The 12402-nt window shown below is 56.0% G+C and overlaps 1 protein-coding gene across 1 annotated transcript; it reads right to left on the bottom strand.

The window, feature by feature from the left end:
* Positions 1 to 238: 238 nt before the first annotated feature.
* LOC118883732 (alpha-1,3-mannosyl-glycoprotein 4-beta-N-acetylglucosaminyltransferase-like protein MGAT4E) lies at positions 239 to 2317 on the bottom strand. The gene is made up of 2 exons (XM_036830904.1): positions 2063 to 2317; positions 239 to 982 (listed from the first exon to the last, which is right to left on the bottom strand). The coding sequence occupies exon 2, from the start codon at positions 872 to 874 to the stop codon at positions 239 to 241; it is 636 nt and encodes a 211-aa protein (XP_036686799.1). The 5' UTR covers positions 875 to 982; positions 2063 to 2317.
* Between the last annotated feature and the right edge of the window lie 10085 nt (positions 2318 to 12402).

The raw sequence follows: 12402 nt of genomic DNA, 5'->3' as shown, positions 1-12402 counted from the left end.
TTGTAAGTTTTCACCGTCTTATTGAGTGATCTTCCTCCTGAGCTGCCCCCATGTCCCTGGAATGTTCCTCCCAGAGGTAGATGTGCCTGATGATGAGCCCACCCACCTGGGTAGCGTTCGCCACCAGCCTCATGCAGCTCACCTCGTGCCCAACGCTCTTTGGAGCTACCTCCTGGTCCAGCTGCCCTTCCGGGAGCTGGCCCAGCAAGGCGAGGCTGGTGCAGCGCTGCGGTGTCCCCTAGGGCTCGTAGCCCAGCTCCACCTGCCCCTTCTGCAGGGCGTGCTTGCCATCCACGATGGTGCCCGTCAGTACCGGCACCCTCCTCGGGTCTGCTGGGTGGTTCAGGATGACCGTCAGGTGGTTCCCTGCGCTAACATTGTGGGTCCAAAAGAAGGACTCGTCCAGAGTGTAGGCCTCCCAGGGGAAATGGACCTCAAAAACCTTCATGTCGGTGAAAACGGCTCCTGGTGGGTTGTCAGGGGCGTAGGGGCTCTTTTTCTGCATGCCCGAGGCCTTCTGGCTGTCGTTCGGCGCATGGTAGGAGACCCGGTGGTAGAACAGGAACGGTCGGCAGAGGATCGGGTCCTTCTGGGCCAGGAGGGTGCGGAAGTGAGGGAGGAGCCTGGCGAGGGGCTTCTCCCTGTAGAAGAGGAGGAGGAAGTGGGCCAGCACCGGGAGGTCCCCGCTGCGGAAGAGCTTGCCCAGGAAGCCCAGGTTGGAGAACTCCAGGAGCGCCCAGGGCTGGGACCCCAGGGTGTCCACTTTCCGCTGAACGTGGCTGATGAAGTTGGGGGCGCACAAGGCGTCGTCCTCCAGCAGCAGGAAGTACTCCGAGAGCTTCGTGGCCAAGCTCATGAGGAAGGCGTGGTCCATGGTCCGCCGGGAGCAGGGCTCCTGGCGAGATGCCCCCGCCCCGACACCGCCCTCGGGGGGATAGGCCTCCGGCGGGGCGTGGGTCGGCAGCGGCTGCCCCGCCACGATCTGTGGGCCGAAGAGGCTGGAAATGTGGAGGACGGTCTCCCTGAGCCAGGCCAGGTCAGCGCCGCCAGGTGGACCGGCACCGTGAGGCGCTTCCGCTGCACCTTCGAGGTGGCGCGAACACGGAGAGCAGCGTGGACGGGAGGCCGCTGCGGTCTGGCCGGGGCCTCGAGGAGATGCCCACCGTCAGCCACGCGGGGGAGGCAAGCGGCGCGGTCAGCGTGCAGGCAGGCCGGGTGCATGCTCTGCGGGACCGCCCCTCTTCCCGCCCTCGCTCTGCTACTTCCCACCCCAGGGGGGAGGTTCAGATCCTCGCCACGCAAAGTGTGGGCCTTAGTCCAGCAACATCGCCCCATTTGGAAGCTTATTAGAAATGCAGAACCTAGTGAAGCAGAGTCTGCATTTTAACAACGTCACCAGGTGCCTGAGCTGGGGTGCTGCGTCCGCACGGGCCTCCGAGGCTTCTTTGAACCGGAATTTTGTGGCACATGGTTTAAGTGCTCAATAAATATTAGCTTTTTTTTTTTTTTTTTTTAATTTTTGTCTGCGCCACTCGGCTTGTGGGATCTTAGTTCCCCCACCAGGGATCAAATCTGTGCCCTCGGCAGTGAAAGTGCCGAGTCCTAACCACTTGACCGCCAGGGAATTCCCAATATTAGCTATTTTTATAGTTATTCCTTTTGATTTTACCCAGCTCATCTTCCCAAAGCTCTCCTTTAAAGAAGATCTATTAGAAAAAGCTCTTCTCCTGGGAGTCAGGAGCCCAAGATTATTGTCTCAGCTCTCACTGACTATGTGGCCTCCAGCAGGTCCCTGTGCCCCTGAGCTTAACCCTGGGGGAGCTGGACACGTGGCCCGAAGGCCCCCTCGCCCTCCAGGGTTCTCGCACGCAGTGATCCCACCTCCTGGAGCGGCCACGTTACCTCTTCCCTCCTTCCCCCTCCACACAAAGGCCTCGGCAGGGAGAGGACTGTCTGCCAGGCCCCCTGCCCTCTCGTCTTCCCCCCTGCTTCCCTCTGGGTCCCCTTCTTCTCTTGATGCCCCTGCTCCCCTGGGGAACCCACTCCCCTCCTTGGAACTCACTCTTCTTTCTCTGCTGGATTTTTTCCCAATATTTGAAGGTGAGATTCTGCCAGTCTTCTAGTGGCTCCAGATCCTTCCTTCTCCTATAACTGCCCTCCTGCGGCCTTGGCAGAGGCAACGCCTGGTCCTCCTTTCATAAAAAGAACAGGGTTTAGCCACTAGTGGTTTCCCATGAGCCTTTCCAAGGAAAGAGTGGGTCAGTCTCCCCAGAGCAAGCCCAGCACATTCTCAGGATGTCTGACCACCGGCCAGAGTACCCAGGGCTCAAGCAGTATTTGCTGTCTTCCTTACCTTAACAAATACGGGGGGAAATGCAGCTTCTCTGTGGACCAGCGGGTCCAGCCAGGTCCGCACCCCACCCCCTTCGGTGCCTCCTCCACTCCGGTGAGAGGTACAGGGCATTTCCAAGACTCTACCTATCCACACCCACACACACCCTTAATCCCCACAGTGAGGCAAGGTTGCTACTTGGGCTTCGATAGCCATCCTGCTCTGGTCGTCTTCGACTTCCCTGGGGACTTTCAGAGTGAACCAGAGCCACAGGAACCCAACGCCCACCACGGTGACGCAGCAGCGCCGGAAGGAACCCTGCATGGCAGCTCCTACAGCAAGAGGGCAGGAGGGCGACAGGATGGCAGGGGGTGCTCCCTGGTCCTCGCCTCCACCTCCCCGACTCCTGGGAGCCTGGCCCTCCCGACGCCCCTATTCCAGCCTTCCTCTCACCACGGTTAACTCACTTCCCACGCCCGCCTTTCTGTCTGACCTGGGAACCTGAGCCTTCTTCCCGCCCTCAAGAGGGGAGGCCACCTGTCCTGGGACGTTTGCCGCCTTCTCTTTATAGGTTTGTCTGGAGATTCCACTTCCCCAGGGCTCTCCCTGCTCAAATGGTAACAGTCTGCTGGGCCTTCAGTGATGAGCGCCGTTTATCTTAGAAAGATGGTCACCACCCACCCCTACTTTTTTAAACAAAAGTCAAACAATTTGTTAAAATAGCTGAACTTGAAGTGTTGCTAAGTGCTAAGCAATTTGGTGCCTTTCTTACTTCTTGTAAAGGGCGTCCTTAATTTATCCCAATCCTTAATCTCATTCACAGACCTTGATTAGAACATGATTCTGGGACCTCCCTGGTGGTGCAGTGGTTAAGAATCCGCCTGCCAATGCAGGGGACATGGGTTCGATCCCTGGTCCAGGAAGATCCCACATGCCGCGGAGCAACTAATCCCGTGCGCCACAACTACTGAGCCCGCGCTCTAGAGCCCATGCTCCACAACAAAAAAAGAACATGATTCTGTTAACTCAGAGTAAAAAAAAAAAAGCCTTTTGTGGTGGACTGCTGGAATTCAGGCTGGCTCAGACTCAAAAGCACTTGTGTGCTGCTTTTTCCCTGTTAGTGTCTTTTCTCCGGAGAGAATGTGTTTTTCTGATTGTTTCTAAATGATCAGAGGAAAGGCTCTGATATACCTTGTCTCACACTCTTGGTCATTTGTCTGCCTAGTCAGGACACAAAAGGAAAGAAATCATAGTAATTTCTATGCTCCCAAGGCTATACTATTCTCCAATTTCCCCATTTTCATGGTTCCCTGCCAGTTTAGTATTTTGGTAGAGGTTACCATGCTTCCCTCCCTTAACCATTTAGCTTTTTGATAAGAGTTACAAAAACAGTACTTATATATGGTAGGAAGGCTTAAACTTTCCTTACCTGGTTTCCTTAAGTCAGATAGGTCATTCAGATACAAACCACTACATGTAACAGAAATAGGCTTCTTTTTTCTAGAACATAAATACATGGATACATATACTGACTGAATAAAAGGCTCTACAACTATAGCCGGAGGAATTCACCCTCAAGGGAACAGCCCCGTTCCCTCGGCCCCTCCTGTGCGGTTTACCTGTCACACCACCGGGAGCACTGCCCTCGCTCAGCCCTGAGTTTGACAGGCTCCTGGGAGGCGAGGAGAGAGAGAAAGAGGAGCTGGGGTGCTGAGGACCAGCAAAGCAAACTGGGCCCCTCCCCCCAGTTCTCCAGCCTTGAGCTAAGCTCCCTCTGTGATGTCGCTCTGTGTCCTGTGTCCCATCATCAGGGCTATACCCGGCCAGGACTTACCTGTGGGCGGTGCTTACCTGAGAAGCACGGAAGTGCCCTGCAGCAGGCCCTCCCTCTACCCCGTCCCTCCTGCCCTCGGTTGGCCCCCGACTCTCATTCCCTCTCACCTTCTGACTTCGTCACCCCTGCAATTACCCTTTTTCACTTCTGCGATGTTGCCACTTCTCCCGCTCTACTGGACCATTCCCGTCACTGTAAAAAGGACGTCTACTATCTTCCGGTGGGTAAAAAAGGCAAAAAGCAAATCCCTCCCTGACTTCATGTTCTCTCCAAATCCTGCCCCGTCCCTCTGCAGCCCTCAAGAGCAACACCCCTGGAAAGCTGTGCCATCATCATCAGTCTCACTTCGCCGTTTCCTCCTGCATCTCACTCAGCCCCTTCCTCCTGGAGACACCCTTCCCATGCAGCTCTTGCCAGCCTGACCCTCCTTCCCCGGTTCTTTCCTTGGCTCCTCCTCTTGCCAGCCAGTGAATGTCGAGCGTCCCAGGGTTCTGACCCAGTCCCACGGCTTTAAGTAATGTGTACATTACAGGCATGTGCATACACGTGTGTACATACATACACATATAAGGTGTGTGTATATCTACATACATCCTTTCATATATACGTACGTTTCATATATACGTGCACGCGCACACACACAGACACACACACACATGCACACACTGAGAACTCCTAGGGCTGATCTTACCTCCAGCTTTGGCCTCTGTCCTGAGCTCCAAATTACCTGACTCTTCAGCACCTCCTTTTGGATAACAGGTATCTTAATTTTAACGGAGCCAAATAGAACTATAGACTCTTCCTATTTCCCAAATCTTTTCCTCCCCAAGTTTTCCCCATCTCAGTAAATAGCACCACCATTTTTCCAGCTACTCATGGGAAAAATCCTCAATGCCTCTCTCTCCTTAACACTCCACGTTCAATCTACTCAGTCCTGTTACCTTTTCCTCCAAAATGCACCCGGAATACGACCCTTTCTCTCCATCTCTGCTGCTACAACCCGAGTCCACACCAGCACCATCTCCTGCCTGGACCACTGCCACCACCTGACTGGTCCCTCCCCTCCACCCTTGTTCTCCTGCAACCTCCCCTCCACGCGGCAAAGAGGTCTTTTACATTGTAGACCAAGCGGTAGCCCTTCCCGAACTCCAGACCACAGCCTCCTCGGTCCTGCCCGACTGGCCATCTGCCTCTTTGACTCCATGTCCCGTCCCCCCCTCCCCGCCCCTCCTCCCCCGGCTGTCTGGGGGAGGGAGCATCCCTCGGACAAACCAAGCTGTTTCTCAACTCAGGCCTCTGCATTTGGTCTTCTTCTTAGAACTTTCCTCCGGAGACTCTCCGAGAGCCGACCCCTCCCAACACTCACATCGGAGCTCAGACGTTCTTTCTCCGGCCTCCAGTCATCGTGGCTAAAGGCGCCTCTCGCCACCTCTCCCATCCTCCCGTTGCGCTACCATGTATTCTATTTTCCTTAGCATTTCTTTCTGCCAGAAGCTATCCTCCTTGTATGCGTCGCTGTCTGTCTCTATCAACTAGGCTGATGGCCGGGCCTTTGTTTTATTCAATGCCACATCCACGGCACTTCGCACAGTACCTGGCCCAGAGAGCAAGCTCAACAAGTATGTATTAAGTCACTAGTTATCGGGATTATGCGATATGGTGAGTGGTCATCTATGTCTTCCACAAACATGTGCTAGGTGCCAGGGACACAGCAGTGCCAGGAGGACCAGGCAGTACAACAGAGAAGGGCAATATGTGGGTAATGGTTAAGAGCTCAGATTCTCGACCCAGACTCAGACTTGGGCCAGAATGTGGTTCTGCTAAACTTACTGGCCATGTGACCTTGGCCAAATGACTCAGTCTCTCTGAACCCCAGTTCCTCATCTAGAAACTAAAGATAATGATCGCTACTCTCAGGTGTTCTTATGAGGATGAAAAGAAATCATCCCCAGAAAAATGCCTAGCGTACAGCAAGTACTCAATAAATGTCAGCACTTTTGTGCTAACAATGACTGCTTTTCAAACACGGAGACCAGCACCGGCTTCCTTTCTGTCATGTTTGAGAGGCCCATCTCCCTTTACTCCTAAACCCCCACCCAAATTTTTACTTTTAGACTCTTAAACAGACGCACAGCACTTTGAGAACACTTCCGCATCTTGGCACCTGATTCGCACTCCTCTGAGGGCTTTAGAGGGGGCAAACAGTGGAGGAAGAGGGGAAAATACGTATGTTTTACTTGAAGCGCAGTGGACGTAAAATGAAAATAAATACTAAACAAGCCCTGGCAGGCCCCTTGGCAGCAGCGCAGGTCGGGGTGAGCCGTCTGAGATGCTGTGTCTGTTGCCAGGGTGTGTCCCAGGTGTGGGCTCCACACTTCGCTGGAAGTCAGAGCTCTCCTTCCAGCCTCGAAGCATGAACTTGACCCCCGGCGGGGAGGTGGGGAGACGGGCAGGAGCTCACCTCTGTCCCTCCAGCATCTCTCTCTGGTGCTTCCGCTGGTGCTCCCTTGGTAACCACTGTTCTCCCTGAAGGTCAGCACACTCATCATCCCACCAGCCTCTCCGGGGAGGTGGCTCCACCCAGAACACACTTGGACCACAAGCGCGTCTGGTTGGCCCACGCACTGTTTTTTAGAAATTTGATTGAAGATTGAACATCTAAAAATTAGGAGAGATTGTATAAATAATTAGACTTCTGGCTTCTCTTGAAAAACTGCAACTTGCTGCCACCCTGGCCTGAGCAGTGATGGCCCCGGCAGCCGGACGTGCATTCTCTTCTTCAGTGTCCACCTGGCTGGTTCCTCTCATTTATTTCTGTCCCCTGTAGGCATTTGAGTCTTTGGCCTCTGCTCTAAGTCAGGTCTTGGGAGACTTGAAGACTATGCTAGGCCTATGGTCTTATACTGGGCACCTGAAAAGATGGGGCACAAAGTGACCCCTCGAGTTGAAGGGCTGTGGGCAGAGGTAGGAGGGAAATGAATAGAAGATTGCAGCCAAGTGAATAATAAACAGTACAAAGCAGACCGAAGAGATAAGCAATAGGGATTGATCTTGTATGTGATGCGGACAGTGTTCTGGAGGTTGCAGGGAAGACGTGGCAAGGGGCAATGGCCAAACCTTGAGGTGAGGCGGGTGTGAAGAAACTACTGCAGCTACATCTTCTTGAAAGCTACCAAACAAGAGGACAAACTAACCTCCAAGCAGCATTTTTCCAACTGAGGGTCAGAATCCATAACAGGTTACAAAACCAACCTCATGAGCCTCAACCGGCACGTGCGTCACTGTATAACGGCAAGTATTGTTTTGTGAAACCGTTAGAATGTAAGCGAAGGTACTATAGATGACAGTCCAGAAAGTGTGAAACCAGCGCAGCTCAGAGGGGAGAGAATGGACACGTGTTGGCAGCTGCAGGGCCAGCTGGTGGTCAGATTTGGGATGGGGCTTCCATGTCCTCTTTCCTCAGCTTGGTGTTTAGGGAAGATCACAGGCTCCAGTGTTCCAGTCCTAGCTCTGTTGTCACCTGTGTGATTTTGCCTAATTAACTCTTCCGAGTCTCAGTTTCTCTATTTGAAAAATGGTGACAGTATCACCCATCTACTTCACAGGGTTGGTATGTCCAATAGACTATGAATTACTCCCAGCCGCTGGTGTGGTCTTATTCCTGGTCGCACAGTATCTCTAGGTGCTCAAATAGCATCCCTTCCTGCCAGGGGAGAGAAGAAAGGGACTCGGCGTTAGGATTTTGTGTCAGACCCTGTGCCGGACATGTGACAGGATTTGGTTGAACACTGGATTTCAAATGAGCACGGTGGATTCGGGAGTGCTCTGGGAAGTTCAGATATAATTAGTGTAGAAGTCCTTTTATTCCTGTTGCAAGACTTTCATCCCGGGTGCAGAGAATTTCAAACATTCCAACCATCCAAGACCCTAGAGCATGCTGAGAGGGGTCCTCAGTCCAGAGACCTTCCTTAGGGGTGACGGTGGCGGCTGCAGTGTGAACAGGGAACTTGAGTTCTTCTCTCTGCCTCTCAGCTTTTCCCAGCAGAGTTCAGAACCTCCAAAGTGGCCCAACCTGAATGGGAGGAAACACCCCGAAGCGAGTGTGGGTAACGCTGCTGCCCCGCCCCACCCCTATGGGCAGGGCTGGCGGCACCAGGACTGAGGCTCCCTGGGGAGGGACCCACACATCCAGGTAAACCAAAGTCCTGATCCTGGATCCCTTTGGGCTGAGCCAGAGAGAAGGGGTCCCAGGACTGGAGAGGAAGAGCGGATGGGGAGGAGGAAGAGGTATAACCAGGTGCCTCCCCAAGCCCAGCTTCCCAGGGACAGAAGCCCAGGGATGAGACCCTTGTCTCCGTGGGAGTTAATCTGCAAGGGCAGCCCCCATAGCTGCGGCTGGGGCAGAACCGGGAGCACAGAAGTCCCGCCAAAGAGACGTCCAGCGGAGCAGGAGAGGTTGCTGGTTCCAGGGAAATAAGCAGGGCAGGGGAGCTGGGGAATGTCAGGGGCGCATCCCAGTGTGTGGGCTCCCCCCGCCCCCGCCCCACACTGATCTGTTGTGAGACCTCTTCCTGCTTCCCCTGGGCAACCAGATTCTTCTCCTTGTCTGGTCCAAAACTCCATCCTCGACCAGACGGAGCCACAGACACTAAAGGCCATTTCCCTTCCCCTTCAACAAACGTGTGGAGCTCCTACCACGTGCCTGGTCCCGGGCTGGAGACCGTGACTCCCTCCCTCCAGCGGTTTACAATCCGGTGGAGACCCTTGCCTGTGTAGGGCAAGAGGGCAGGGACGGCAGTGGAAAAAGACAAATGCCTGGTTAAAGGTACAGGAATAGAGAGACGTCGTGGGAGTGCACAAAATAAATAAAGCAAAACACGGAGGCCACCAAGGCGGCAGCTCATCCTGAGATCTCAAGGTCTGTGGGTCTGTCTCCACAGGGGACATCTGACACCAAGCATTCCAGGGCCCCCAAAGGGGTGGGAGAGGACGACAGTGAACTAGAGGAAGGAGCCGAGCTGGACCGTGAGGAGGCCAAGGAAAGGCCTGTGCGTCGGTGAAATTAGGGGAAAGGAGAGGAGAGAGGAGGTCCAACAGCGCTGGGGAGGGACGGGCGCTGTGGAAGGGACGCCGCGCAGAGACCGGGTGCCGCGCGGAGGGCAGGCGCACGCCCACCCCGCGCGCCAGGAAAGCGGCCGGAGGCGGCGGCGGCCTCGGGGCAGGAGCTGCCCTCCACGTGCGCTACGTGCCGCGCGGGCCGCCCCCTCTGCGGCCGCCGGGGAGCCGGCCTCCCCGCTCCCGGAGCCCAGTCCGGAGGTGGGCGCGGGACCAGGTCGCCCCCCGGTTTGCGAGTCTGCGGCGCCCGGAAGGAACGCGAGGGCGTCCCATCACCGGCCGGCCGGCCCGGGGTGCAGGCTGCAGAGCCGGGGGCGCGGGCCCGGGTGGGGTCGGGCAGGCTGTTCGGGAGGCCTGGGGGCTGAGCGGGCGGGAGGAGGATAGAGACCCCAGGGACGTGTGCGACGCTCCGGGGCCGCACACAGGCGGCGGCTGGAGACTGAGCCCGGCGGGGCGGGGTGTCGTCCCGGGTGAGGAGGGGTTACTGGAGACGTGGCACCCGGACAGGGCTCGGTTCCGCTCCGGCCGCCGGGACTGCCACCCGCCGGCCCCGGCCCCGGCCACGACACCGGCCCGCCCCTGCCTCGCTACCAGCTGCCCAGAGACCCGGACCTCCGGCCGAGAGCGCAGCCCAGCCACTAGGGAGCCCGGCGGCCGCGGAGCAGACAATGAGGCGCGTGCCCCGCCCCCGAGCGCCGCGCCGGCCGGCCAATCAGCGCCCACGCCGGCCGGCCAATCAGCGCCCGCGGCCGGGCTCTTTAAAAAAAGAAGGACCGGCGCGGCGCCGCTGTCAGCTGGCTGGATCCCTCCGCGCATGTAAACACACATCATAAAGGGCCGGGAGCGCCTCCGCGTCCCCGCGGGCGGAGCAGCCTTTTGCGGAGCATCTCTATGGTCCCCTCGCCGCCGGCGGCCGACCCTCTCTCAGCGTCACGACGCGTCCGCGGGGAGCCGACAGCCGCTGCGCCGTCTGGAGCCACGAAATCCCGTGGCTGGGGTCGCTACCGGAAGTTGGGGACGCGAGGCAGGGAGGGGCGGGGGCGGCCCAGGGGTAGCTGGGGACTGGAGAGTTTTCCGTGGGTTCGCTGTCCTGCATCTCGGTCATAATCCGTACGTGTCTAGAGTTTTCCTCAAAGTTATGCCTACCTGGCTTGGCGGATGCCAATGCTAAGTGGGAAAATAGTCTTAACGTCGCTCCTAGGAAAGAGCACATGACAGGAAATGAAGTCCAGAGAGACCCTCTAGAGCACAGACCGCCCACGGCAAAGAGCAACAACGAGGATTTTTTCTCCCCAACGTTTTACTGTAAAAAAATTTTATTCAGCAAAGTTAAAAGAATTTTTTGCAGCCGACTCCTCTATCCCCCGCACCTAGATTCTAACTTGCTATCTCATATCTTTCTTACACCGATGACTTATTCTCTACTAGGATGCCAGCTGCTCTTGGCCTCAGTCTCCATTGTCGTGGCTTAGCTAGGTCCCAAAGCCCTAGACAGATAAGGCCTGCCTTCTCCAAGGACCTTTCGGTTTATTTAAGAGTTTACTGAAGAGGAGCCTTCTCCCCTCGCCGGCCTTTTAGTCGAAGAATCCTCAAGGATGAGACTTCTTTACTCCAAGTCAATCTAAAAGCAGGGCTAGGACTCTGTTGACACCTACCTGCGAAGGAGGCCCTGGCAAACAGTCCTTGCATGGGTTTGTCTGCTTTCTGGATAAAAGAGATCTTTTTTAATGTTGAAGTCCTACTTTTCGAGTTCTCTCCCCTTTTCTGGGGCAGGACATTACCTGACGCCCCCCCCCCCCATGTGTCAAAATTGTTCTTACCTCTTAAAGTGACTGAACCTCTCTGTGCCTTCATGATCTGCTCTGCAAAATGGGGGTAATAGCAGTGCCTCCCCAGCGGGATGAGAGTGAAGCTTCAAGGAGCGAATTATATACCACTACACACAAGGCATTTACAAGGACGCCTTACACACAGTAAGCATCAGGTAAAGAAGGGCTCTCATTCAGGCTAATCACTCCCAGATTTACATCTCCACTTCTGATCTCTCCCCTTCTGATTTATATGCTAAGCCTGTTGGGTATCTCCAACTGTACCAGACACCTCAGACTCAACAGGGCCAGAAGTGGACCCACGAGCTCCCTCCCCAGACTGACTTCTTGTTCCCCAGCGATGCCAGCGGCCGCACCCACTCAGGCATGTACCTACACCCCTGAATCGCGCCTCCCCAATTTGTCACTTTTATGCCCTCCATTTGCATCCGTCTCTCCTAATGAATAGCACCACTGCCTTAATTTAGGCCCCATCATTCCTCATCTGGATTATTTCAAGGCTCCCGCTCTTCTCACATCCAGCTTCGCCGTGTATTGCTCGCAGACCACACTTCCCTGCAACACCCTACCTTCCAATAAGTGGAGTCTCCATCACTTGTTAGCTTAGGAATTTGATCAAATTTCTTGATCAACCTATGCTTCGCTGTCCTTATTTGTAAAATGGAAACGAGTACCTGCCTCGTAGGGTTGCTGTGTATATTAATCATGAAAGCACGTGGCACAGGGCCTAGGAGATGAAGTGCTCAGAGTGTTAGCTTATTATCCCCCTAACTTGTTTTCTCACCTACAGGCTGTTGTCACGTTCAAGCTCTTCCCTCTACCTGGAAAAGCCTCCTCCGTCCCCGACACCCTGCGCCCCTCGGGGTCTGACTAGGTGTCCTTGCACTTCCACCACGGCGCTTCCCACGGGGCGGAACGGGACGGAGCGTCCACCCGTGGGCCCGGCTTCTCCCCCAGACCCGTAACTTCCCGAGGGAGGGAAGGGGCTCTGGCACGTAGTCAGTGGGTGCCGGCTGGGCTGGACCGTGAGGACGAGCTCCGTCCCCCGGGGGCGGCCCCGCCCGGCCCGGGGGCGGGCGCTCAGCACGGGCTGGGTGGGGGTGGGGTGGGACTCCTTTTCCTCGCCGTGGCGGCGGAGGCGCACGGCGTGGCTGGTGCGGCGCGGCGCGGCAGCGTCGGTCGGTGTCGGAGTCGGAGTCGGAGTCGGAGTCGGAGTCTGAGGAGCCGGATCCGAGGCTGAGGAAGAGGAGGAGGAGGAGGAAGAGGAGGAGGAGGAAGAGGAGGAGGAAGAG

Source organism: Balaenoptera musculus, chromosome 1, assembly GCF_009873245.2.
Source record: "Balaenoptera musculus isolate JJ_BM4_2016_0621 chromosome 1, mBalMus1.pri.v3, whole genome shotgun sequence".
Taxonomy (NCBI): domain Eukaryota; kingdom Metazoa; phylum Chordata; class Mammalia; order Artiodactyla; family Balaenopteridae; genus Balaenoptera; species Balaenoptera musculus.
This window is presented reverse-complemented; position numbering and strand designations above follow the sequence as displayed.